At 49.7% G+C, this 27,750-nt stretch overlaps 1 protein-coding gene across 1 annotated transcript in view; it reads left to right on the forward strand.

Annotated features, from left to right (window-relative positions):
• TRAPPC9 (trafficking protein particle complex 9) overlaps positions 1–27,750 on the forward strand; it is a 727,471-nt gene that overhangs the window by 526,716 nt on the left and 173,005 nt on the right. Inside the window, 1 exon segment of the mRNA XM_011938129.1 lies at positions 23,993–24,146. Coding sequence (XP_011793519.1) covers positions 23,993–24,146 — 154 coding nt within the window.

Raw genomic sequence — 27,750 nt, forward strand, 5'->3', positions numbered from 1 at the left:
AGAGCAGAGGGGCGCGCCTTCCCCGGTCTAGAGCAGAGGGGCGCGCCTTCCCCGGTCTGCAGGGATGGGGCCTCCTGTGGCCACATGTGCAGCCTGGAGATTCCTCAGCGGATGGAAGGCAGTTTCCTGAAGGTAGAAGAGGATTGAAAGAGAATTGCTGAGCGGTTTAGAAGTGATGACTCAGACAGGGGCTGATCATTAAGTAAAAAACGCTGTCTACACTGTGAGTACCACTGAAATAGCACCAGGAAAGCCAGTCAGCAGCGCACGGCCTACAAGAGTTTAGAAGAATGAACAAGAGCCCAGATTTTCCATTGTCTGTGCAAATTGTCATTGATGGTGGTAGAATATTTGTCATTATTATCACTGCTAACTGTAATGACAGGAGACACCCCTGCCAGGCAGCCTGTGCACGCTCCTGCTGTACGTACAGCTACTCTCATCTTCTCTGTCTCTCTCTGTCTCTCTGACTGGACTTGAAGTCAGGGATTCAGCCGCATTTGCCTAAAACAGTGGCTGTTAGTGTCGGCACACAAAGCATTTTGTTGAATGAATAAAGGCAATCATATAGCTTAACCTGTTTTACAAAAAGTTTGTTTTCAAAAATGAATTCTACTGAGTATAACTTCTCACAGAGATTTCTATAATGTATCAGCTAAGGATGGAGAAATATAGACAGGATAGTGTTACAATCAGGTAGGTTTGTAAGTAATAGATGGCACCTACTAGCAACCACACAGCATAGTAGATGCTTTTGCTATACTATTTCTCATCTTTACCTTAATTCTTCATAACATTATTGTTGCTGCTTTATAAAGAAATTCGATGCGTTTTGTAATTTACCAGAGCTCACATGGCTACATGAGGTGGATCTGGAATCCATAGCAGTCCAGAACTGATCATGAACTTTGATTAATCTCAAATATGTATGAATTGATTCCCAAAGCTTTGTGTGGGAAGAGCAGAAACCAAGACAGGGACTGGCCAAGAACAAGGATGACAAAAATGCTGAGCAAGTATAAGTAGAAGAGTCAAGTTTGGCTTGCAGACAGTGTGGTCCTCAGGGAGGCAAGACCTGGCCATGGGGTGCAGAGAGCTGGGCAAAAACGTGGAGAAGTGTCCGCTGCAGCCACGGTGTGTCGGAGGCGTACGATCAAGGGCTCAAGACGCTGGCCCTGTGGTTTCCGTGGCCTGTGTCAGCCCAAATGGGTCCTATTCTGCCCCCACATCTGAGGGTTATAACTCTTGCTCTGTTTTTTTCGAGGCTGTGCACTGAGTGAGTCAGTGGGAGGCAGGACTTCCTTCCTGCAGGAGAGATGGTAACTCCCTTGGCAAGTTGGTTCTATAAGCACTGCGTCTAAAGTAGTTTCCATACTCATTGATTCATTCACAATTCAACACATATTCATGTGCTAATTAGGCCCTGTTCCTTAAATGTTAGAAGAGATCTTAGCTGTGGAGTTTTCTGCTTTAGACGGAGCAAGTAGGCACAGAATCCAGGTACAATTCAGAGCACCATTCCCTGGGGCATGTCCTCAAGGCAGCTGGAGAGACGCAGCTTGGTCACAAAGAATCGCACAAAAAACAAACACGGAGGAAGTCCTTGGGTAGACAGCTGAGGGGTTGGGGTCTGGAGAAGAGAAACGTTGCTCCCGGCTGGGAATGAGGAGATGCTTCTGGACGTACTGGCTTTTGCACCATGCCTTGAAGAGAAAGCATTTTTGTACCGGAGCAGAGGTGCAGGGGCGTTCTGGGAAGAAGAGCTATATGATTTTTTTTTTTTTTTTTTTTTTTTTTTTTTTTTACCAGCTTATGCTGTGGTAACAGACTATTCCTAAATGTCAGTGACTATAAGCATGAGTTGACATCTATATTACATATCAACGAGAGGTTGGCTGGGGCCTGGGACCCTGCCCTGCATGATATTGCTTTATTTTATTTATTTATTTGTTTCTGAAGATACAGTCTCATTCTGCTGCCCAGGCTGCAGTGCAGCGGTACTATCTCAGCTCACTGCAACCTTCACCTCTGGGGCTCAGGCAGTTCTCGTACCTCAGCCTCCCAAGTAGCTGGGACTACAGGCATGTGCCACCACACCTGGCTAACTTTTTTGTAAATTAGTAGAGATGGGTTTCACCATGTTGTCCAGGCTGGTCTCGAACTCCTGAGCTCAGGCAATCTGCCCGCCTCGGCCTCCCAAAGTGCTGGGATTACAGGCGTGAGCCACCGTGCCTGGTCACGCCTGGTCTCTACACGACATTTCTACCCCAGGAGTCAGGTCAGCCAACATTATCTTGTACTTACGATGGGAGAAAGAAAGGAGGCCATACCACGTGGTGGTCCATCCAGCGTGCTTCTGATCCGGTGTGGCATACGTCACTCTGCTCAGGTCCGGTGGCCAAGGACCTGTGGCCAAGCCTGACATCCATGAGGCGGGGACATTCTCCCACGGTGGCTGCCCACGGTGGCTGCCCTGAGTGAGGCCCCGTGGTGTGGGACTCCCTCAGCTGCACGGCGAAGCGGCTCTGGGGGCCGCCGGCGGGGCCTGCCTGGCTGGTTTCTCCTTGTTCCTCCCTGTAAGGTTAATTCTTCTAAGCACCAAAGCCCCTGCCTTTGGGCCAGCACGCAGCCCTCAGCTACACATCAACACCTCTGTGGCCTTCTGTCTCCTTTTGAATTGTATTATTGCTCTTAGGTGCTCTTGTAATGCTTGACAAATTCTCTGTGAATAAGAGAAAAAATAGAAGCATAAATCATCTGGAGAGTAGCATTTTCTAATTTGGATGTGTGGCAAAACAACTCTGGGTGATTTTTATTCTTTATTTTCAACACAGAATTTCTCTGACAGGCCATCGTCAGCTGCTATAGAGCAATAAATCAGAGTCATCTTTTCCGGGTGAAATGGACTTAATTTCTCATCATTTTGTTCGTGTTTCCCTTCCTCTTCTACCGCATGGCACTTGTAATCCTAATGACGCTGTGATGAGATGTGATGGTCGGAGCCTCAGACTTATCAGGATGGGCTGACAAATTGTGGAGATCTGCACTGGTCCCACGCCCGCCTCTGCGCAGGCGGGCAGGATGTAGACCTGCAGACTGGACCAGCCAAGTTGATAGCCCTGTAGGATGCAGAGAAAGGAGCACTTTCCAGACTGCGGGGCCCAGAGACTCAGGTCCAAAGCTTTGTGTGACCTCGGGACTTGGCTTTTGGTACAATGAGAGCTTTGAACGAGGTGGTCTTCAAGGTCCACTGTAAAATTCTTGACACCACAGACAGGGTTCCAGTGGGCACCTGCCTTAAGGTGCGTGCCAGCCCCTGTGGGAGAGCGTTCATCCTTCTTTCTAGGGCTGTGGTTGGGGGTGGTTCCACTAGAAAAGCCTTGCGGAAACTGTCGTTGTGGATATTTGCCACATCGTTAACCTCAGGCTCCTCCTCTGTGAGACGGGGATGTCAGGATCTAGCTCCTGGGGTTGCGGTGAGGATTACATGTGTGCTCGGCTCTACTGCAGCTGGTGTTCAGTGAGTGGCAGTTATCTATGGTTAATATTCTTGTTTTCAGATTAGAAAACTGAGCCTCATGAGGTTGAAGTGTTTCCCAAGGATCTCACAGCTTGTGGTTATAGAGGTGGGGTTAGAATCATCTGGAAGCTATTTTCCTCACCCCTTTGGGGCAGTTTGGGAGGTGGGAGGACAAGAGCCAGGGCCTCGACCTGAGGGCTGATTCCAGCAGGGTGGGCACCCTGCGTGTGCCTGTTTCCACACCTGTGAAAGGGGGCACCGCCAGGCGCAGTCAGTGAGCTAATGCAGGTGTCCAGCGTACACTGAGCACTCTACAGTGTTGCTGTCATCGTGGTTTCATCGTCATGATAACCTAGGGGTGGCCCCATTTTTGCCTCCTTCCCCGTCTGAGCCTCCCCTCAGAGGGTCTCATCTATAAGATAGCGGTGGAATTAGGTTGGGTTTCTAAGGGAGCTCCAGTTCTGGAAGGCCAATCACTAGGGCTGGTTGAAAATGAAGTCTCATTGCAAAGTAAGTTCCCTCCTCCATGGGTCTAAACAGGGGGATGCTCCTTATTGGATTTGACGGGTCTAGAAGGATCAAGATGGCCTTTGAATGTTAATCTGTCACTGCTACCATTCTGTCTGTTCGATGTCTAGGGCTGAAAACAGAGGGTGTGACTATCTCCTGTCTGTTTGATGCCTGCCTAGCATTGCTGCTTGGAAAGCAGAACAGAAGTCCATTTCCAAGGCTTGGCTCTAGTCATTAACCCCCTTGTCTTCCCTGTGATCCTGAGCCACCCACCTGCCCTACCGACACCACGGCAGAAGTTGACCGGCGAGAACCGTGATGTGTGAGTGTGCTGGCCTCTTGCCACGGCTCACCTTGGCCGTGTCTTGTTCACGTTACACGTCAACTCCCGGCTGGCGCAGCCCCACTGCCCCACACTATAAGCCTTCCCATCCCAGCAGTTGGGATGGAGGGTAAACATGCGTTAAGATAGAGTGTAGGAGGCTTAAGGGGCTCAGCTCTTCCTGGGTGTCACCCCCTTGGCTGCCACCTCTTAGGCATCCAGGAGGTCCCAGAAATAAGAGAAGTGAAGTTATGCTTGTCCAGCCCCTAGCATATGCCATTCACGATGCTAAATGTTTTCTTTAAATTACCTGTGCATAACAGAGAAGTGTGGAGAATCGGCGGAATCCACGCACAGTGCCAAACATGTATACCGATGGCTTTCTGTGTGTCAGTTGCTGCTTCTGAGGACTGCACCTACAAGGTGGTGCTTACTCCATTTTACAGGACATCGAAGGGTCTGAGGCAGAGAGGGCTGGGCTGGAGATGAGGATGGAAAGGTGGGGAGGGCAGACCCCAGAGGCCCATCCCAGCTCCGCCTGCTCTGCTGGGCCTTCCTTGAACACCTGGCCAGTGCTGCCCAGGCTTGCTGGGTGACCAGCCAAGGGACCTGAGTCCACTCCCCACACACCTATGCTTCGGGTGCACGGCGCCATGGTTCCTGAAGCAGCCGGGTATGTGCAGAAACATGGTTTCAGAAGAGGACAGTATTATTCTTCTGGAAGACCATGGAAGCCTGTAGCTCAGGAAGAAGAAGCAGGCAGCACGGTGACTCTGTGCGGAGAGAAAAACCAAAGCCAAGAACTGCCTGAAGCACAGGAAAGCTCAGTTTTTTGTTTGTTTGTTTCTCACGTGATCCACCCGCCTCGGCCTCCCAAAGTGCTGAGATTACAGGCGTGAGCCACCACACCTGGCCCGCCCCCCCAACTTTTTTTTTTTTTTTTTTTTTGGTAAGCCTGGGACCACTGCTGTGTTTGAGAATGGCATTGCGCTAAAGTTATTTCAAGGCACCTTGTCTTAAATGTATCAGACTTTATCTATTATCCGGGTGGCCCCAAGCTTTCAGTAGATTCATGTATTGATCATCCACTCTGTGCTGTGCTTTGTAAGAATTTAGGGATGTCGTTGTTTAAAATGTGACAGGCATGATTCCTACCTCTGTGACTTTGTCAGGGAAAGTGACAGAAAAGTATATAAAACCTAAAATGTAGAAGCTTGTTCATTAATGAGTACATTTTTAAGAGAATTAAGAGAATGGCTTCTTTATTTTAAACAAATAGAACTAAAGATAATTCCCGATTTTGTGAAGTATTTGCCAGTCATAGATTTTCCACAAGATGGGATTGCCATTGGCATGCACAGCACCAGCTCGGGCACCCTCCCGCACCCACACATGGGTCTCCCGTAAGCAGCATGGAGGGGCTTGCTGCTTGCAAGGTGTTTTCTTAGGGACCGTGGAGAATCAACGGACTGTGATACAAGGGACTGTGGAGAATCAACAGACTGTGATGCATTCTTTCTCTGCAGACGCCTGTGGTTTCCTACAGATAAAAATGCACCCACCAAAGGGTGAGACAAGACCCTGTGAGTGCCATACACAGACTGTAGAGTGCCCGGGGATTCCCAGGAAGGAACTCACAGGAGTGGAGAGAGGGCAGGACACTGTGGCCGGCGCACAAGCACGGAGATGGCGTGGAGAATGCATCACCTCCAGGGCCAGGACAGACCTCCCAGCCATGCGCTCACTCAGTACCTACAGCAACCCTGAGGTCGGTGTATGCTGTGGGCTTTTCCATTGTACACACAAAGGCCTTGAGGTCAAGGAACTTCAGTCTCTTGCCAGGCCTAATATTCAAACCCAAGTGTTCCTTTTTTTTCTTTTTTTTTTTTGAGATGGAGTCTCGCTTTGTCACCCAGGCTGGAGTGCAGTGGCGTGATCTCAGCTCACTGCAACCTCCGCCTCCCGGGTTCAAGCGATTCTCCTGCCTCAGCCTCCTGAGTAGCTGGGATTACAGGCGCCCGCCACCACGCCCAGCTAATTTTTGTCTTTTTAGTAGAGATGGGGTTTCGCCATGTTGGCCAGGCTGGTCTCAAACTCCTGACCTCAGGTGATTCACCTGCCTCAGCTTCCCAAAGTGCTGGGATTACAGGCGTGAGCCGCTGCGTCCGGCCCAAACCCAGGTGTTTCTGACTTTAGACAACACACTTCTCAAGTGGTTTTGGTGGGGAGACATTTACACAGGGCTTATCTTTTGGTACAACTTTATAGAAGGATTATTGTGGAAGAGTAAACTACATATTTAAAGTGAATAATTTGGTCAGCTTTGATGCGTGTCTACACCCAATGAATTTTCAGCGCATTCAGTATAACAAATGTTTCTATCACCCCAAAAAGTTCTTTGTGCCCTTTTTGCAGTCTGTCCCACAGCAGCCCCTGGCCTGCTTCTGCCGTAGATTAGCTCGTGTGTTCCCGGATTTTATGTAAATGGAATCACATAGCGAGGACTTGCATTTGTCTGACATCACTCACTCAGCACGATGGTTTGGAGATTCATCCATGGGGTTGGCCTGCAACAATAGTTTGTTCCTTTTTATAGTTGAATATTTCATTCTAAAAATATTCCATTATTTATGTATCCATTTGCCTGTTGATGGGCATTTGAATTGCTCCTACTTTTTTAGCTATTGCTATTAAAGCTGCCATAACCACTCCTCAACAGACCTCTGCATAGACGTGTTTTCATTGTTCTTGGTGAATATCTGGGAGTAGGATTTTGGCCCATGTGATAGATCTGTGGATAACTAAGAAACTACCAGACCAGACCAGGTGCAGTGGCTGACACCTGTAATCCCAGTGCTTTGGGAGGCCAAGGCAGGCAGGTCGCTTGAGCCCAGGAGTTCCAGACCAGCCTAGACAACATAATGAGACCTCGTCTCTACTAAAAATAAAAAACAGCTGGGTGTGGTGGTGCACACTTGTAGTCCCAGCTACTCGGGAGGTTAAAGTGGAAGGATTGCTTGAGCCTGGGAGGTCTAGGCTGCTGTGAGCTATGACTGTGGCCACCACATTCCAGCTTGAGTAACAGAGTGAGAGTCTGTCTAAAAAAACAAAAAAACAAAAAAACCAGCAGACTCCTTTGCACGCTCCCATCAGCAGGGTGTGTGTGACAGTTCTCGTTCCTCCACGCCAGTCACTGCCAATACTTGGTGTGGCCAGTCTGTTTCACTGTAGCTGTTGTGGGTGTTTCCCATTGTGATAATTTACCATTTACATTTCCCCCATGACTGTGGATGCTGAGCATCTTCCCAAGTATTTGTGGATTATTTGAAACTGTCTTCGGTGAAATGTCTATTTAAATATTTTACCTATTTTTCATTAGGTTGTTTGAGTTCTTATTATTGGGTTTTGAGATTTCTTTATATAGTCTTGGATACAAATCTTTTGTTTAATCAGTGTGTTGTGATTTTTTTCCCCCAGTCGTGATTTGCTTTTGAATATCAAAAGTTTTACATTTGATGCAGTTCAGTTTCTCAGTATTTTCTTTTATGACTTGTCTATCTTCAGATTAACTTACCCTCTCCCCCGTTACCTCCATTCTACTGTTCTCCATTCAGGAGGTGTTTTTGTTTGTTTTTTTCTGAGACAGAGTCTCACTCTCTCACCTAGGCTGGAGTGCAGTGGTGCGATCTCAGCTTACTGCAACCTCTACCTCTCAAGTTGAAGCTACTCAGGAGGCGTTTTGTTTTTTGTTTTTTGTTTTTTTTTTAATTATTTGTATTTTTAAGTTGTAAACTTTCCACTTGCCTCTCTTTTATATTTTCTATTTCTTTGTTGTAAATTCCTATTTTTAAAACTTCATTTTGAATATGTTTTCTTTTACCACGGGAGTCTGGTTATAGTCTTGGCAGGTCCTCAGTCCAGTTAGGTTCAGACCTTAAGTTCTGCCTGTTCCTGTTGGGTTGGAGTTCACATCTCAGCTCCTCAAGCTCAACTCCCCAGGCCTCTGCTGCATTGGTCTGGGTCTCTCCAGTGTGACTTGGTTAATTTTTAACAACCAGCCCTGGATTATAGCATTTGCTGATTTTTGTAGTGCAAATACTTGCCTTCTGGCCAATTTCAAGCTATCCATATAACGTCACTGAATGAAGAGTGGAGAAGAGACGCTAACAGTTGGCTCTTGGGAGCGGGAACCAGCTAGCTGCAGCACACCATTGGGTCTCTACCCCCTGTGTGCCTCTTGGGGAGTCAGGCTGAGACGTGTGTGGTTCAAATCTCATTTCACGGCTTTCCCATGCTGCTGAGGTCTGTCCTGTGCATAACTCAGAGGTAAATCTGAAACACGTGTGTGTGTGTATATGTTGGGTAGTCAAACCCCAGTTCTGTTTTCTAAGGCTTTCTTTTTTTTTTTTTTAGACAGTCTCATTCTGTCGCCCAGGCTGGAGTACAGTGATGCGATCTCAGCTCACTGCAACCTCTGCCTCCCAGGTTCAAGCAATCCTCCCGCCTCCACCTCCCAAGTAGCTGGGATTACAGGCGTGCAGTACCATACCCAGCTAATTTTTATATTGTTAGTACAGATGGGGTTTCACCATGATACCCAAGCTGGTCTCGAACTCCTGGCCTCAAGCAGTCTGCCCGCCTCGGCCTCCGAAAGTGCTGAGATTATAGGCGTGAGCCATCGTGTCCAGCCTGTATGGCTTTGTACTGTTGGGTTGGGTCTGTTTTGCTCAGGGATCAGTCCGAGATTTCTGCAGGTTTCTGAGCCATCCCACCTGGCCTGTGTGGCTCTGTACTGTTGGGCTGGGTCTGTTTTGCTCAGGGATCAATCCGAGATTTCTGCAGGTTTCTGAGCCACCACACCTGGCCTGTACAGCTTTGTACTGTTGGGCTGGGTCTGTTTTGCTCAGGGATCAGTCCAAGATTTCTGCAGGTTTATATGCAGACTTAAAGGGTCTACTTCTCTAGTTCTCTCCCCTCTAAGATTCCCCTACCTCCATATGCAACTCTGCAGCCTACAAAGACTCCACCCCTTTTCCTGGGCAGAAAGGCGATATTTCTGTTAGAGTTTCAGCCTCCAGCGCTGCTGCCTGATGCTCTGTAACGGGGCATTTTTTCCACCCTGTGGAGAAAAGGTGGAGGGAAAAGTGGGAGACGCCCCCACCCCGTGGGCGAGCTCATTGCAGGTGTTGACTCCTCCACATTCTCCTGCTTTTGTTTTACTCCTGGATTCCTCGGGGAGCTGTTTCTCTGTGTTTTGGGGAGCTCTCCCCTATAGGCAGTGGGCGGCGGGAGTTGCAGTGGGGTGGCCCCTTGTGCTGGAGAACAGAAAGCTGGTGGCCACGGCAGCCCATCTGTTCTGGCCACATCCTCTGGGGCCACACTGAACACTGCTGAGCCCCCTGCTCGTGGAAGTCATTCAGGTGATCTAAGGCAGTTTCCAGCAACTCATTCAGCAAACATGTAATGAGCCCTTGAGTTCTAGGCCTGTGAAAGATGAGTAAGACGTCATTCCCTCACTCTGTAGAATTCATGGTCCAGTAGCGAAGGAGGCAGACAAAACAGGCATCCAGAGAAACCAGTGTCAAGTGTGGCTGATGATGGATTAAAATGTGAGCACAGACTGATGGGTATATAGCTAGCGAGGGCTTGGTTCCCGGGGGTGGGGGTGGGGGTGGGGAGGAGTCGAGGTGGCTTACAAAGCAGAATGTATTAGAGCTTATCTCTGAAGAACCAGTCTATTCCTAGGCCAAGAGTTGAAGGCAGGGCCTCCCGGCAGCTGGAATAGGATTGTGCCAGGGCCCAACAGCATGGTGATGCGTTGACGGTTCCCAGGCAGGATACAGTCCCATTGTACGGGCGTGCAGGCAAGAACCAAAGGTGCATGGGCCCAGGGAATTGGGGGACTTGGAATGCCTTCCTAAGGAGGTTCTGGCATTTTCTGTGACCTCTGCTTTCCCTTCAGCTCCATGTGGCCGGGTCAGGTGCAGAGCTCCTGTTGTCCATGGGAAGCAGTGATGCCAGGTACCACCACTGGCCAGCAGGTGCATGCTCCGTGCCCAGCACTTGGCCTGCGGCTTTTTAAACCTCACTGTTACACTCTCAGGTTAGCATTATTGTCCTTTACCTTCACAGTCAGAAAACACTTCAAGAGGCTGACTGATTTATCCAGGATGACACTGATACTGAGGCAGAGCTTGGATCAAAGTCTGGGTTTCTGTGACTCCACACCCTGGGGTTCTGCTCTGTCACCCTGTACTAAGCTCTGGGACCTGGGACAAGAAGGCCTGTGGGGCCCTGGCCACGCCCCCTCCCCCTCCCCGTGCTCGGCATGGACCTTGTTGATTGTTTGCAAGGCACATTTGAATATTTCCTTTTCCTGTTTGCTTTCCCCCCTTTAATCTAGGGAAAATGAGATTGCACTTAGAATTGATGGAATATGTAATTAGATATAATATCATTTTTAAACTAATAGCTACTGATTCAGTATGATTGAGACATTTTGTTAACAAAATGGGGGCATTTCACTGCCTTAAAACCAGTCAGCTCTCTACTGAGTAGTTCTCTCCAGGAGGCTTTTGGGTGCCTCTTAGTTCCACCAGCCTCTTCTTCAACAATCTGCTATGTCTGAGGCATTGGGTCAGGTGCTAGAAAGGTGAACACACAGACCTTCTGTCTCCACTCTTCTGAGGACTCTCTGCATACGTGCAATGCTGGCCCCCTCAGACGTGCTTCGTCAGGGAAGCCACTAGAAGCACGGAGAGAGAAGGAGGCCGGCAGATGGGGAATTTCACCAGGTGAAGGTGGGGCTGAGACGAGTTTAGCCAGGTGAGGGTAGGGCTGAAACTTGGGAGTGACAGGAGCAGAGTGTTGCGTGAAACGTGAGTAGGGGTGGGGACACCAATGCGAGCAGTGCCAGCCACAGAGGCCCATGCAGCTCCCATGTGTTCAGATGGGGCGCCAGAAGCAGCCCACGGCATGGTGTTTTACATGTCTCCTGAGCCCTCGTGGTGTGTTGTCACAGGGTCACACTGAGGCAGGCATCGTGTGGAAGGAAGAGAAATTTGCATCCTAACATGGAAAGATTTTTGTTGAAAAAGACTGATGCAACGTGGTCATCTTGTATAGGTTCAGCTCCACTCAGAGGGGAGATGATTATACAGGGATGTTAACTTCTGTAGAGGCCGATGACCCCGGCACGGTGTCCCTCCGTAGATTTTCATTCACCTCCGGAATGGTTGGCATCCCAGGGCCCTAACACTGTGTTTTAGCTGGCTGACCGGTCTGGTCCGTCTGCAGCGATTCTACAAAAGCTGCTGTAGGGCTTGACTGCTGGTTCTGTGGTTTCTGATGAGCCTGATGAGGGAGCTGCCACGGTGTTCCTGAAATCCAGGTGCCAAAAACACTCTTGCCAATTTCTCTTGCTTGCTTGCTTGCTTTAGTGACATACCAGGGAAAAAAGTGGCCAGAGAGGTTCCATATTCTTTTCCTGTCTACCTTCGGCTCTCTGGGCCTGAGCTTCATGTCCCAGCTCTGTCTGGTGTCCACGGGATGGATTTGGACCCATCCTTTACCTCTCTCCTGCCTCCATGTGAGGAAGGCAGGAAGATGCACTTTTCTTTGGGAACCTCAGATCTGGTCCTGGGCTCAGAAGTGGCCTCTGGGCCACTTCTCACTTGGAACAGGGGAGGAAGCCATGCCTCACCTGCTGTTCTATGGAGGCTGCCCCAACTCTCACTGCTAGCCATGCCTGTCTGGCCCAGGGAATGACATGTCGTGTGTCCACATAGACTTGACTCCTGGCAGTCACTTCATTGCCTGAGCTTCAGTTTCCTCATCTGCTTTATGAAGACAAAATCCATTTCAGGCCAGGAGTGGTGGCTCATGCCTGTAATCCCAACACTTTGGAAGGCTGAGGCAGGCGAATCATGAGGTCAGGAGTTCGAGACCAGCCTGGCCAATATGGTGAAACCCTCTCTCTACTAAAAACACAAAAATTAGCCGGGTGTGGTACGTGCCTGTAGTCCCAGCTACTCAGGAGGTTGAGGCAAGAGAATCACTTGAACCTGGGAGGCAGGGGTTGCAGTGAGCCAAGAGTGTGCAGCTGCACTCTAGCCTGGTCAACAGAGTAAGACTCCATCCAAAAAAAAAAAAAAAAAAGAAAACCAAACCATTTCAAGGATTAACCTTGGAAGGAAATGAAAATAAATGAGTTAACATATGTGATTGTTGCAAATGAAATATTCTCACTCTCTGTAGTTTATGTCCTTTACTTTCTTCTGTTGTTTCTTTTCTGTGCTACCTTTCCTTGATTTCCTGTCTTCTGAACATTAGCCTTTGACATTTATTGCCATGTGGGCTTCTCTGTCCGTCTGTTTAACCATCCATGACAGCAGGGAGGGGCAGGTGTGCACACTCCTGGATGAGGCTGGTGTGGGGGGTGGCGGATGAGCTGTGGACGCTCCCAGATGCAGCTGTGGGGGCAGGTGTGCGCTCCTGGATGCGGCAGCGGGGGGCAGGTGTGCACCTGAATGCAGCCCATAGCCATTTCTTATCTGGCCCCTGCTTACCTCTCAGCTGCGTCCCTCCCCAGTCCCCTCTGTCCACTCCGATGATCATCCAGGGTCCCTGGCTGGCCTGCATGCACTAGTCCCCCTGGCTCTTTGCAAGTAATGCTCCGTGTAGCTGGGATGGTCCTTCTCCACCCGCAGCCCTCTACCTGCCAGCTCCCTTACTGCATGTCTTAACTTGGTCAACACTTACTCTCCAGCTCTTCCTGAAGCTTCTCAGGCAGGATCAGTGCCTGATACTGCAGGCTCCTCTAACATGCTAAAGGTTCTGTATCACAGCACTTACCACAGCTTACACAAACGAAGCCTGGCTCTCTGTTGTCCATCTCTCTCGTGGGCTTCTGAAGCTCCTGGAAAGATAAGGGCTTGTTTCTGATTCGTTTTATGTCCCCATGCACTGAGCTTAGGGCCTGCAAGATGACAGCTGTTCTCTGAATACTGCTGAGCCAACCCCAGTATGGTTTGTCCCAAGCTTCTGCCCTCAGATCTGGCCCTGGGCAGCATCCCTGTTTCTGCCGTGATGTTATGACTGCCTGCCCTCGCCCATGAGCTGGAGAAGTTGCGCGGTATGGTGAGACCGCAGAGCCTCGGGAGACTACAGCTGAATGGTTCCATCAGCCTGTGTTTCACAGGAGCGGCCAGTGTCCTCTAGCTGTCCTGCAAGATCCAAATTACACAAATGTGATGGGGGCTGCCAGGGTCCCGCCTGCTTGGTAGGGTGGCCTCCCAGTTGTGGCACCCACACCTTCAGGGACCTGTTACAGCAGGTGTGGAACGTAGCCACATCTGCGGCAGAGGTGATGGAAGCAGAAGCAGGCTCTGTGACCACCACACTGCTGTTCCTTGACCTCTCTCCTCGAGTTCAGACAGGCAGTCCAGAAGAACCTAACAGGAACTGAGAGACGCTGAGATTTAGTCAGTGCACCAGCTTTTCATTTAAGGAAGTGTGGAACCATAACTTAGCTGCCTCAGCAGGTGCTGCTGGTCCTGAACCTAGCTCCTTCACCTAGGCAGTTGCTGTGGTAGCAGATTTTTCCAGCCTACTGTGAGCTGAATATGACCCTTTGGAAAAGCAAGGAAACACTCTGGTTCTCTGTCATCTAAGGCAGAGAAACTTCAAAATAGTTGATTTTCTATTACAATTCAGAAAGCAGGAGGGAGTGAGCCCTGTTGGAGCCCCAGCTGGGTGCCCTGCCCCGGGCCCACTTAGGTCACTCACTGGCTCCTGGCTGCCACTCTGTAGGCAGTGGCTCCTTTCTTTACAGACCAGGAGGGAGGCTCAGGGACAGGGTGACTTGCCCAAGGGCACAGCAGATTAGAAGTAGACCCAGGCGGAAACCAGGTCTTTCAGACTTTAAACGAATAGCAGAAACGTGGTAAAGAATCTTTGTTTGTTTGTTTGTTTTGTTTGAGACAGACTTTCACTCTATCACTCAGGCTGGAGTGCAGTGGCATGATCTCGGCTCACTGCAACCTCTGCCTCCTGGGTTCAGGTTATTCTCCTGCCTCAGCCTCCAGAGTAGCTGGGATTACAGGTGTGCACCACCATGCCCGGCTAATTTTTGTAGTTTTAGTAGAAATGGAGTTTTACCTTGTTGGCCAGGCCGGTCTCGAACTCCTGACCTCAAGTGATCTGTGTGGTTTAGCCTCCCAAAGTGCTGGGATTACAGGCATGAGCCACCGTGCCCCAGTGGTAAAGAATCTGATAGGCATTTTACTCTTAATACAAACATCTTCAGAATTTTCAGTGAGAGCATTGGAGAAAAACCAAAAACCCACCTTTAGAGACAGAGTAAATCTGGAAGAGTGTTGGAACGATTCCCAGCACTAGGCGGAAGTGTCCGGGCAATGCCATACTGCACCTGGGGTCTGAGCAGGTCATGAAGGGTAAAACCAGGGAGCATGCAGACTGTGCTACCTTGGGCCCTCGAGCCACTGCTTCCCTGCACATGGGGTCCTCCGCACCTGCTCTGGCCAACACGCTGGTAGCATGGGGGCAGCAAGTTGAAGAAAACAGCTCTGACACAACCAAGGTGAGGATGGAGTGGAGACGCAGACACCCTGATATTAGCTTGAGTGAAGTGTTACCTATGAACACGGTCAATGGGTGAAATAATGCCCAGAACATCTCATATTTATTTTGCATTTTATGCCTTCACAAAATGTCTTCATAAAAGCTACCTAGTTTGATCTTTATCACGATAACTTCGTTTAATAGCCATACTTTTTAATAACAGCTTTATTGAGATTTGATTTGCACACAAGGCAATTTACCCATTTAAAGCATATGGCTCAGTGATTTTTGTTTATTCACAGAGTTGTGCAACCATCACTATCGTCCACTTTAAAACTTTTGAATTGCTCCCAAAAGCATTACAATAGCTGTAATTGTTTTGAGCACCGATTATGTGCCAAGTGGTTCAAATCAATTCTCCCAAATCCTGACTAGCCCTGCAATATAGGAGATCCACGTTGTGGATCAAAAACCAAGGCCTGGGGACACTCAAGTGACTTGCCTTTGGTCACAAAGCAAATAGGTGAGAAGAGGGTTGCGCTCCAGTCTGTGTTGCTGCAAGCCCGTGCCCTTTCCTCTGCACAGCGCCCCATCCCAAACGCAGCCCTGCAGCCGGGACACTTGCCCCGGCGCCAGACCCTCAGGGAGTGGAGAGCAGTGGTGGGCGCCTGAGCTCTGCCTGCTGACTCCAAGGCCTGGCCCTGCATGCTGTGCCTCAGAGGCCGTGGGGAATGAGGCCCTGGGCACCGGCTCCTCCCTGCTTTTGCTGGACTTGTGGCCGTTTGGACCCAGCAGGCCAAGCCGTCCTATTAAGATGGAAAAGCTACTTCCTTAGGAGGCCTCTGCAGAAGGAAATCAATTAAACATGGCCCGTGGTGCAGGAGCCCAGGTCTTGCACTACCTTCTGCCGTTTGAAGCGGGAGGGCAGCTGGCAGCCAGTGGCATTAGGTGAATTCCATTTTCTTAAGCACTATTTTCTGCGCTGAAGAAAACAGTACTTAAAGGTCCTAAAATAAACATTGATCCGGAGAAGTGCAAGCGGAGGGGCTGTGCTTCCCACGGCAGTGCTGGCTGGGATGGAGGGAGAAGCTCCCGACGACGGGCACTTCCGAGCTGAGAACAGGCACTGCTCAGGGAAGGCGGTGTCTGGCTGAGTCCTAAAGTGCAAGGGGAGCCGGCTCCGTGGTGGGAGGGCCGGGCCGGGGAGGGCCCCTCGCTCTGGCTGTCTTGCTCACGCTCTGGTGACTGGCGGGTGATTTCTACTTGTATGAACTCAGTATACCTCTCTGTGACGTGAGGGTGGTGATACAGGATCTCTGTAAGCATAAAATGAGATGCTGTGTATTTGGGGCTTTCCCAGTGCAGAGTGGAGGGCTCTTCGCAGGTTCCCTCCCTGGGAGACCAGCCAGGCCGATTCATCGAGGAAGCAGAGTGCTCAGAGCACACCATCCGTCTTCGGAGAAGCCACCTCTGCAGCAAGAGGCCCCCGTTCCCTGACACTCACTGTACTCCCAACCCTTGGCCTTCTCTGAACTCCCAGAATCCAAACTGAAGAAACAATGGGCCACACTCAACCTCCAATTTACAGTAAGGAGCTCAAGATCCAGCAAAACGAGATGCCTCCGAATCATAGACCGACATGATTGAAGGAGTGCCAGGCTCTGCCTCACGCTTGCACCTCCTCAAGTTTCTCCCATTGAGTGTTTTGCTAACCCTACGTGGAGCAAAGAACAGGACAGCAGACTGCCTGGCCCCAGGCCACAGCTTGTTTATTTGCAACACGGACCTCTGGCAGAGCTCTCAGTCTCCTAACTGCATGGGCCACAGCTGGCTGTGTGGGTGCTGGGCTGCTTGTTAACAATGAGCGGTATTATCTCCAAGCACCTGTCAGCGTGTGTGCCCGAGTTCAGGCGATAGGGACGGCTCTCTGGACCCTTACAGTCGACGCTTACCACAGATTCCTGGCTCCTGCCAGCCTGGCTTTGAATTCTCTGTCTCCCATTTGCCATCTCTGTGGCCCTGGGCAAGCGACCTTATTTTCTGCAACAGGTGGATCTGCTCCCTCCCAGGGCTGCTGCGGGGATGGAGGTGGTGGTGACAGAGCCTGTTGCTTGGCAGCGGGGCGGGCCCACGGCAGGCCCAGGGAACGGGGCACCATTGCTTTGGTGTTGGTGCAGTCTCTGATGGTGCTGTGAGTGGATCACCTAGAACTTTGACTTTCAGAATACAGCTTATCTTTCCCCTTCAATTGAAAATAATAATGAGGAACGATTTCTCTTTTTTTACCATAATTGATCTAGGAGGCTGAAGGAGAAAATGATCCTCTCTTGGGGTGTGATCCATATGTCCGTGTTCACGCCATTTCCTTGTCTGCTCAAAGTCCCTTCTCATTCAGGATGGACGAGTCAGGAAGATGACTGCTTCCCTCTCACATGGTGTTATACTTCCTTACAACACAGCATAGGCTGGTGTTCCGCACAGGCAATGGATTCCCGTATGATGTACCACATACATTTGCAAAGCTAGTCCTGTAACTAACAACTATCTCTCAATGAAAGTTCAGCTGAATTATACGTGGCCAGTCCCCTGAGATCCGACTCCTTGATTTGTACTTAAATGTCACTGTGACTTCCCTGGTGAGGCTATCAGCTGTTCAAAGACTGAATGGTATGATCTGGTATTTTAAAAACCACCATTTTTTTATAGACTCTTCAAAAATCACAGCACCTTTTTTTAGTGCCAACTCTTGACTGTTATTGTCACATTTGGCCATAAAATTAAACATGAAAATTGGCATTCAATAATCGTATTAATTTTATTTAACTCTGCCTTCAGAGATGAACAGAATCAAGTAGCAGTGGAGTGTCGCGTTCCGAGGAGTGGATGGAGGGCCGGCCCTGCGTCTGGTGTTTGAAATGAAGCCCCTCCTTGGCCTTGCTTTTTCACTTTGCAACCTTAGGTCATCTTAGCGCCTCAGCTCCTTAGTCTCTTCATCTGTAACGTGGGATTCAGAATCATGACAGCAGCCACTATTTATAGAGTGCTATTTATATACCAGATACTTCACTGACCATTTGTATCCACCATCTATCTTATTTAATCTACACAAAATCTTACAAAATGGGGTTTACCAGCCTCAATCAGATTTTAAAAACTAAACCACAGTGTTTTGCACCTTGTGAAGAACTTTAAAATTGTGAGCGAATGTGACTACTCCACGAGAACAGTGTCCTGAGGGGGTTTATGTAGTTGGACAAGCCTCCTAGAAGAGCCAAAGTTTGCTTGTGTGTTTTCTGGGCCTGTACAAAAGTAATTACACTGACCTAAATATAAGCTCCCCTGAAGTCTTGCCTTGGAAGATTTGTGTGGGCCTGGTCCTTTCCTCCATCTGGGATTTAAATCTATTCCCTTTAGCGAATCTCTAGAGAGCATTTCAAAGTTCCAAGTGCATTTACACACACAAGCCCCTGCCTCACAGAGTGACCAGTGACTCAGCTAGTATGAATCTTATTTTCCAAAAGGAAGTTTGGGTGTAGAGAACCTATGGCTTGTGTAGAAGAGACACAGGTGACTCAGACAGCCCTTCCCTCACAGAGCTCCCAGCCCAGGACCAAAGATTGCTCTCTGGTTCAGCAGACAGTTGTGGCAAGGACTGGCCTGTTGTCCCCTCTGCCCATTCAGCAAAGATGCCTCTGCCCTGATGTTCCCTGCAAAAGCCCTCCTGTTCTGCAGAGAATCCTGGACTGGGAGCCCAGACTCAGATTCTTGTCTTGGTCAGACATGAACAGCGGGTAATATGCCTTGTCCTCAGCATGAAGTCCTTACTTTATTAAAAATTGAAACAAGGCTGGGCATGGTGGCTCATGCCTGTCATCCCAGTATTTTGGGAGGCTGAGGTGGGAAGATCAGTTGAAGTCAGGAGTTCGAGACCAGCCTGGGCAACATGGTGAAACCCCATCTCTACTAAAAATACAGAAATTAGCCAGGTGTGGTAGTATGCACCTGTAATCCCAGCTACTCGGGAGGCTGAGGTATGAGAATCAATTGAATCCGGGAGGCGGAGGTTGCAGTGAGCAGAGATTGCACCACTGCACTCCAGCCTGGCCAACAAAGCAAGACTCTGTCTCAAAAAAAAAAAAAAAATCAAAATAATAACATTAGAACCCACTCTAGCAAAAAGGCATCACTCAAAGGCTGTTACCATACTGGGCAGACCCCTGGGCCAGGCCTGGCACCGCCACCCTCTGGGAGCCCGCCCAAAAGGCCATTCCTGCCAACACCTGCTGCAGACGAGGCAGGTGACTTCACCATTAGTTCTGCACAGGTTTCCTCACTCACCCTTTCCACGCAGTTTCCAAAGATAATGATTTCCTACCACTTTGCTGACAAGTCAGAGCATCAGCCATGGTTCTGAATCACTTTTTGGATACGTTCTGATGCAGAATTGCATGAATATTCTCTGATGTGTCACTCACCCCAACATAAGACCTCACCTGTGTGTTTAAGCTTAAACCCAGGGCGAGGAGGGATGTGCCGCCGCATGCAAACCACACCTGCAGGTGGGCAGGCTTCTGAGGCCGCGGGGGCCAAGTGGTGAGGACGGTGGCATGAATGTGGCATCACGGTGTCATTGCTTTGTTGTTGTTATGAAAAGCAACTTGCTCATTGAGAAAGTCGTTACGGAGCCATCAAGGCACTCAGCTGGTCATGGAGTGTGGGCTGGTGATGGTAGACCCTGCTGCTGGTGCTAAGAACTTGCAAACCCTCCCAGCTGTTAGGTGCAGGTAGCACTGACTGCATTCTGCAGAGATGCTCAGGGAAGTGCCAGGCCTCACCCCAAAGTCATCTCCACGCCGAGCTGGGCATCCAGCCCAGGTGGTGGGCTCCGAAGCCTGCCGCCATCTCCCGCTGTGCTGCCACCCAGTACCCACCATAATGGACAGGCCACTGCCAGCCACACCTTAGCACCTTCCGCCCTTCCCCTCTGGAAGACGACTGCAATAGGTGGTCTCAACTTCAGGCCCCTTGGTGGCCCTGGGTTTCTTCCTTACCTTCCAGCACCCAGGTGTCCCTGCCTGTGGGTCCTCTCCCTGTGAGCCTCTCAGCCAAGTGCCACCACCCCACATGCCCTCTGGCACTCCCTGTGGGGCAGACACTCTGTCCACATCTCTCCAGCCACCCACCATCGTCGGGAGCTCTACTCTCCACAGGAGTGACAAGCCTCAAACCTAATGGCCTTGGCTCTCATTCAAAGTTCTGGCAGTGCTGCCACTGAATTTAGAGCAAGGTCACCTACCAGGGCAGCCAGCCAGTGGCTCTCACCTTCTATGATGCGGGCCTTGCAGCTGCTGCACTCAACGCAACGGTGTCTTCCGGCAGAGGTGACCTCAGGTGTGAGGACTCCTCCATGGGAAAACCTCTTGCAGTTTGCCAGGTTAACAGTCACAGGGCTGCCGTCACTTCCTGGTGGGGAGGAACCAGGAGAAGGGGGCTCAGGTTTAGGCGCTGTGCCTGGGACCACGTGGATAGAAGTATTAGAGGTGGATAGAGGTATTAGGTAGAGCTCCTCTGGTTTGGGGAATTCATCCTTGGCTCTCGGAATTCCAGCAATAAGACTTGAAGCTGGTTGACCTTAGGTGAGTCACTCAGTTTCTTGGTAGGCCAGTTTTGTCACTGCAGGAAAAGGAATGATGCCTTTGTCGCCCATCCCAGGGCTGCAGAGGGGAGAGGGTGATTATAAAAGTGGGAAGCGGTTGGCCGTTCACACAAGCAGCAGAGGCCTGTTCGGGGCAGGGTCTGCAGTTCCAGGGTCTCTGTCCCATGCTGCTCTGCAAACAGCATAAGCAAGAAATGATCTCTCATTAGGTGTCCTGCCTAAGCAAAGCAGAGCCGAGTAAAACTCAAGACAAAACACAGAGGACGGAGTCTGACACAGGCTCTGAGCCAGGCTTGCTAGCTCCGTGGTGTTGGGCCAGATGGCTTGGACACTGAGAGCTGCAGCCTGTCATCTGTAACATGGAGCAGAGCACGGCCTTCCCTGGGCTGGCTGTAAGTTAAAAAAGATGAGCATGCACACAGAACACCCAGGGCCGGACTTGGCACACAGCACGTGCTCCTTATGTTTTGTTTTCTTCCCTTTTCTGTTTTATGGGCAGAGTTGGCTACAGTTTTAAGGTTGGAGGGGGATAATGGAGTGTGATGATTACTTAACCAGAAATTGTTTGAAAGATACCCCCAGATAATCACACAAATGTAGTTCCAGTGGCCGCAGCGGCCAGTGTGTGCTCTGACCCAGGGAGCTGCCTGCTGGCTGCTTCTCCCTTCTGTGTTCAACAGGAAGAGAACTTGGTACAGGGGACTATTGTCAAACTCAACTGAGAGGTGCAAGTTGTTAGTTCCTTTTGGATTATCAAGCAGTGAACTTAAGCTGGCCTTTTTAGCAAAACTTAGGAAATAGTCTGACCTTTTGTTTGAAGAGAGCACTAGTTTGCTTCAGTCTGCCTCTGAGGTGGGGAAGTAAGAGGAAGTTTTTGCTGGTTGGAAAATTAGAAGCTCTCGCTGCACGGGTAGGTTACTCACAAGGGAAGAAAGAGACATGGTTAGTAAGCTTCTGAAAAAATGTTCAACCTCAGGGGGAATTCAGACCTGCACATTAAAACATCAGTGAAGTGGCATTTTGCCTATTACTGCAGAGATTAAAAACTGATCATCACCAGTACTGGCAGTGGTCCAGAGAGGGAGACAGGCCTGTCCGTGCTGCTCAGGGATGAGCTTCTGGAAGACTCGGCCTCTGAGCCTGAAGCACCTCGCACCCTCCAATCAGTGGCTCCACTTCTGGAAACAGATCCTGAGAGTCAGTCATAAGTGCAGGCAGAAACACTCAGCACAAAGATGTTTGTCAGGACTTTTTCTACAGCAGTCATTTTTTTAAAACATGAAAAAGAGCAGGGAGTCCAAAAAGTAGGAGAACCGTTCTGTAGGCTACGATACACCCTAAGATAGAATATTTTGCAGACTAATTTTTAATGATGGGAAAATGTTCATGGCATATTACAGGAATAAAACAAGGCTTCAAACTGTGTATGTGGGTGTATTTCTTTGTGTATATGATACATCGTGATTTATAAATATATGTGTAGTGATTTTAAACTATGTTACATACAAATACTTAGGGAAAAGACTGTAAAGATATTAACATTAGAGTATAATATTTGAATGCTTTTATTTTCTTTTTTATGCTTTTTCTGTCTTCTAACTGTTTAAGCTATCTATTTAGATAGCCGGAAAATAATAGTAAAGGTGATTTTTTTAAAAACCATGTTTTGCAACAAAAGCACCATTCTCTGCTTACGGGGAGTGTCTCTAGCTCTGATGGGGCTCAGTCCCACACATCATGCCTCAGGCCGAATGCTAGAGATTTACTGACACTGCAGTAGTTCTTTCCCAAGCTGTCCTGGAGATCGAGACTTCTTCTTTGGGTTTAATCTTGTCTTTATATCCCCTTAATAGCAGGTCCTCTTATTTCTTGCTTGTTCAAGGGACTAGCCACAGAGGCCAATTAGAGCATGGTTTTGCTGAATATTTTGGCCGCAACACAGTCTATGCAGTAATAAAAAAAGGCCTACTTTTTTTTTTTTTCTTTTAGACGGAGTCTTGCTGTGCCATTTAGGCTGGAGTGCAGTGGCACAATCTCGGCTCACTGCAACTTCCGCCTCCTTGGTTCAGGTGATTCTCCTGACTCAGCCTCCTGAGTAGCTGGGACTACAGGTGTGCGTCACCACGCCTGGCTTATTTTTGTATTTTTAATAGAGATAGGGTTTTAGCATGTTGGCCAGGGTGGTCTCAAACTCCTGACCTCAAGTGATTCTGCCTGCCTCGGCCTCCCAAAGTGCTGGGATTACAGGCTTGAGCCACTGTGCCTGGCCCAAAATGCCTACTCTTATCCATTGACTGATGAACCCTCAGTCATTGTATTAGTTTGTTTTCACACTGCTGATGAAGACGTACCCGAGACTGGGCAATTTACAAAAGGAAGAGGTTTAATTGGACTTACAGTTCCACATTGCTGGGGAAGCCTCACAATCACGGTGGAAGGCAAGGAGGAGCAAGTCACATTGTACATGGATGGCAGCAGGAAACTCCCCCTTATAAAACCGTCAGATCTTGTGAGATTTATTCACTACCATGAGAACAGTATGGGGGAAACTGGCCCCATGGTTCAATTATCTCCTACCAGGCCCCTCCCACAACACGTGGGAATCATGGGAGTACAATTCAAGATGAGATTTGGGTGGGGACACAGCCCAACTATATCATTCTGCCCCCGGCCCCTCCCAAATCTCATATCTTCACATTTCAAAACCAATCATGCTTTCCCAACAGTCCCCCAAAGTCTTAACTAATTTCAGCATTAACTCAAAAGTCCGCAGTCCAAAGTCTCATCTGAGACAAGGCAAGTCCCTTCCGCCTATGAACCTGTAAAATCAAAAGCAAGCTAATTATTTCCTAGATACAATGAGGGTACAGACGTTGGGTAAATACAACCACTCTAAATGAGAGCTGAGGGAGGGCTGTGTGTGGGAGGGGCACGCCCACCTGCCTGAGAAGGAAAGGGTGGGGGGAGGAGGCAGGCAGCACTCAGGATAAACAGGAAGTTCCCAGTGGGCCAGTGGGTCCCCAGGGTTAAATAATTGTCAGCGTTCTCCATGAGTGTCTGCACAGGACTGTAAGTCGCCATCCAGCTCACTGTCTATGGCACATTGGTTCTTCCCTGCCTTGCTGTGTTATGGAACTAAAATTTTTGTCTGGGGTAACACAGGTCTTCCCAGAGGTTTGAAGCAATGACTGTGTCTTCAGCTCCAAATTGTGTGTTGAACCAGCTCTGAAGTCAGGGCCACCTTGGGAGTCTATTATTTCATTTTCTTGGAATGAATCCATTATGAATTACTAACGATAATGATTCATTATAGTGTCTCATGCTGGCATGTGCTGATTCTCCAACAGCCAGCAGAAATTGCCTTACTGATGAATTCTCTGCTGTGTTTTCCCCTTTCTCGTAGAATGGCTATTCAAGTGGACAAGTTCAACTTTCAGAGTTTCCCGGAGTCCCCTGGGGAGAAGGGGCAATTTGCAAACCCTAAGCAGCTGGAGGAAGAGCGGCGGGAAGCCCGAGGCCTGGAGATCCACAGTAAGCTGGGCATCAGCTGGAGAATCATATCCTTTTCCGGGTGCCACCTGGGCCTGGGGGCACCTTTGCTCAGGGTTCTGACCTCTAAGAAAGACCCGTGAGGGTCTTAGCTATTGAATTTTCACCACAGATGGCTCATAAATGCTGTGGCAAGGAGATGTGGACCAAAGGCTTGGCATTTCCTTAACCTCTTAACGCTTCAAAGGCCGACTCAGAGCAGTATTGATTGGGGACGAGGAAAGGTCTTCTCAGAGCCGGTGGTGCTCTAGTCTTTGGATCACATGCTTCTTGCCAGTGTTGATATTCATGTTAGTGACAGGTTCTAATGGCCACCTATCAGTGCCGGGCTCGGGGGGGTTCACAGACTGACAGCTGAAAACACGAGTGCAATTGTCTGAGAAACTGAAATCGGATTGTACAGCTTACCGAGGCATGAAGATGCCGTTTTGAAAAGGCGGGGAGAGTTTTCAGAAGGATTTCGTGCTATAAACACAGTGTTTCACGAAGTCACGGAGCCTAGTCTGGACTTCAGATCAATGCCTGACTGACCCAGCGCTCTGGAGAAGCCCAGGTTCCCTCATTTGTTTGTTCAGCCATCTTTGGAGAGCACCTACTTTTGAGTCAGGCGTTCTGCAAGGCATTTAAAAGGCTGAGATGCAAAGACAAGGTCTCCATGCAGTTGTTTGTCTAGTAGGAAGTGGATGTGCCCTCTGGGAATTAAACACTGCTGGGAAGCAAGGACAGAGCCCCCTGCCGAGTGCTGTAGGTTCAGAAGCCACTGGGTGGGGTCATTCAAGGAAGGCTCCATAGAGGGGATGAAGTTGTTGAGTGGCTGCTGGAAGTGGATAGAAGCTTATTACAGGGACAAAGGTAGGAAATAGCCCCAAAATACTGAGGCGTGAGAGCCCATCTCCAGGGAGGGGGCAGCTCTGATGGGAATGTCTGTTAATGACCTCAGTCACGCACACGTTCTGCAGACATGGGGATACACACATTGCTCCATTGTGTGGTCTGGGATCCTTCCAGGTGGTCTCCTGGATTCCGAAAGCGTCCTCACTCTACACAGCACAGGTTCCAGAACCTGAGGCCAATTCCTTTGTTCAAGCTAAAGGGATTCTGGACCTGGCAGACTCACTGTCTCCAAAGAGTTTGTGACAAAATAAGGACTTTACATGTAGATTGAAGGTTTTGTGAACCAGACACGAAAAAGAGAGTGCTTGGGGACTCACAGAGTGAACAGGAACAGTCTGTTGTGGAGTTACAGGCGTTTGTCTCTGGTACAGAGAGAAGGAAAAAGGTGGGGATAATGGGAGTTGTCTTTCCCTTGCATTCCCCTCAGAGCTCAGCACAAAGTCAGGGTTCAGCCAGTTCTTAATAAGCAGAATGCCATAGCAGGGAAACAAGTCAGACTGGTTCCCACCCGTCACCCCATTTATCTCCTCCATGTCCTGACCAGCACTGTGGCTCCCATGGAGGAAATTGAGTCTCAGCCATGAGGGGTAGGGCCAGGGACCAACCCAGGTAAGTTGGCCGGCAAAGTGCTCACCCCTCAAGTCTCAGACTTCAAACGAGAAGGCTCCGCAGACAACTCCCACGCTGTCAGGCTGGGGAAAGGAGGGACCCCTGGCGCCCACCTCCTGGCGTCTGTGCTGGATCTTGGGTCTTTCTGATAGGCCCATGTTTCTGGTAATCTTTCTGTCTTTCTGTTGGTCTTTCTGATAGGCTGAGGGTTGGAGAGGCTCTATGTGAGGCAGGAGGCGTCTCTCACTCATGGTCTCAGAGACTCAGCATCTGGCCGGGAGCCCCGTGCAGAGCAAAGCAGTCCTGGATGGGTCTGATGCAGCCCCAGCTCAGCGCCAGCAGCACCAGTGGAGGAAGGGGCAGTGCATGGTGTGCCTGGCAGATTCTTCATTCTCCTGAATGATCTCTCTCTGCGCTCAGATAAAAGCCAGAGCCCTAGGATGGTTGGGATTTTGACCTCTGTGTCCCCACACTTCACAGAGTTTGAGTCCTCCCCTCCCCTCCCCTCCCCTCCCAGGGTCTCATTGTGCTGGGCACACAGGGGCATCCTGCTAGTGTCAGAGCTGCTGCCTCCAAGACACCACCCTGGGCGGGTGCTGCCCTGGGCCATGTCGCCCTTGTCAGCAACCTGACTCCCGGGGTGGTTTCATCATCCCGTCTTCCTGTGTTGCGGATGAAAACTGCAACTCCACTTCACAAAGAGAAAGTGGCGCGGCCAGCTCCTGCACCCCGTAGCTTGTCCGCAGCCTGCAGTCCCCGCCCAGCACATGCTGCCTTCAAATGGGATGATAGTGGCCCACAGAACTCTTGTGTTCTTTGACAACCAGTATCAAAAAAGTACAAAATGTCTTTGCATTTGACTTCTCTATTTTCTGTCTATTTGCTTAATAATTCATGTGAGACATATTTATTGATTGCCTACCATGTGCTGGGCACACCTGCCCCATGCATTTTCTGATGGGAAGTTTCTGAGAGCTTGATTGTCCCTATAGGCACATTTAGTGAAAGAGAGTTAACATTAAGGACATTCTCTCTCTCTCTCTCCCCCTTCCTCCCTCCCTCCCTCCCTCTCTTTCTCTCCCTCTCCTCTCCCTCCTCCCCACTCTCATCTGTTAATGACATCTGGCGTCAGAGGAATAGCAGAATTTGCTATTGTAAACCTGAATTCAAGCAGATGGAAAGACCAAAGATTGAACTGGCTAATAATTTCATTATACATTTTAATAATATTTCCTAAACATTTCGACTTTGTGCGAACATCGAGGCTTAATTTGACACCCATCCATAGTTGTAGCAATTGCCCACCTGTAGTGCGTGGGTCTGGTTAGATGTGTTTTAAAGGAAATTGGGGATCTTGCGCTGGGTAGATGCACACCTGTCTACGCAGCATCTACAATGACACGATGGGCAGCCCAGGGCTGCCGGGAGCTCTCGCCCCACTCTTCACCTGTTAATGACAGATATGATGCAGATTTGCTTGTTCGTAGGAGGTGAGCCCTGGAGATGCCCCCATCGAAGGGGAGGGGATGATACAGACGTGGGTACTTGCAGTGCAGCGTTATGGGGCTGATGGGAGCTTCTCTCAGGTCGCAGCCTGCAGGAGTGGATGGAGATCTCAGCCCATTCCTGGTCACGGAGCGAGACGGAGAGGGCCCAGGGCGCAGCATGTGCCATGCTGTCCTCGGCATGGGACCCAGAAGTCAGACTATGAGCATGGCCAGGTTGATGTCTTAGAAAGCCACGCTGGCCACAGTGTGACAAGTGGGTTGCAAAGACGCAAGCGCCTCTGGGGACGCTAGTGGGTTGAGGAGCCACTGCATGAGCAGCTCTAAGTCAGGAACCAGGAGGGCCTGAGCGAACGAAGCACCCAGGAAAAAAGCGTCGAGGGACCATGAGGGCTTGAACAAAGGGAGCGGCACAGGAAGAAAGTGCAAAGGCGACCACTCATCACCGAGAATCTGCAGGGTTCAGATGGGGGTGGCCTCTGAGCGCCTGTCCCTTCCCCTCTCCTTCCCAATCCTCTCTTCCCCCATCTCTCCCTCCTGCCCCTCCCCCGTGTCCTTCCCTACTTAATTTCTGTCAAAACAGAGGGTTAAACTTAGTAGCCTC

The sequence above is a fragment of the Colobus angolensis genome, unplaced genomic scaffold (assembly GCF_000951035.1).
Source record: "Colobus angolensis palliatus isolate OR3802 unplaced genomic scaffold, Cang.pa_1.0 Scaffold17, whole genome shotgun sequence".
NCBI lineage: Eukaryota > Metazoa > Chordata > Mammalia > Primates > Cercopithecidae > Colobus > Colobus angolensis.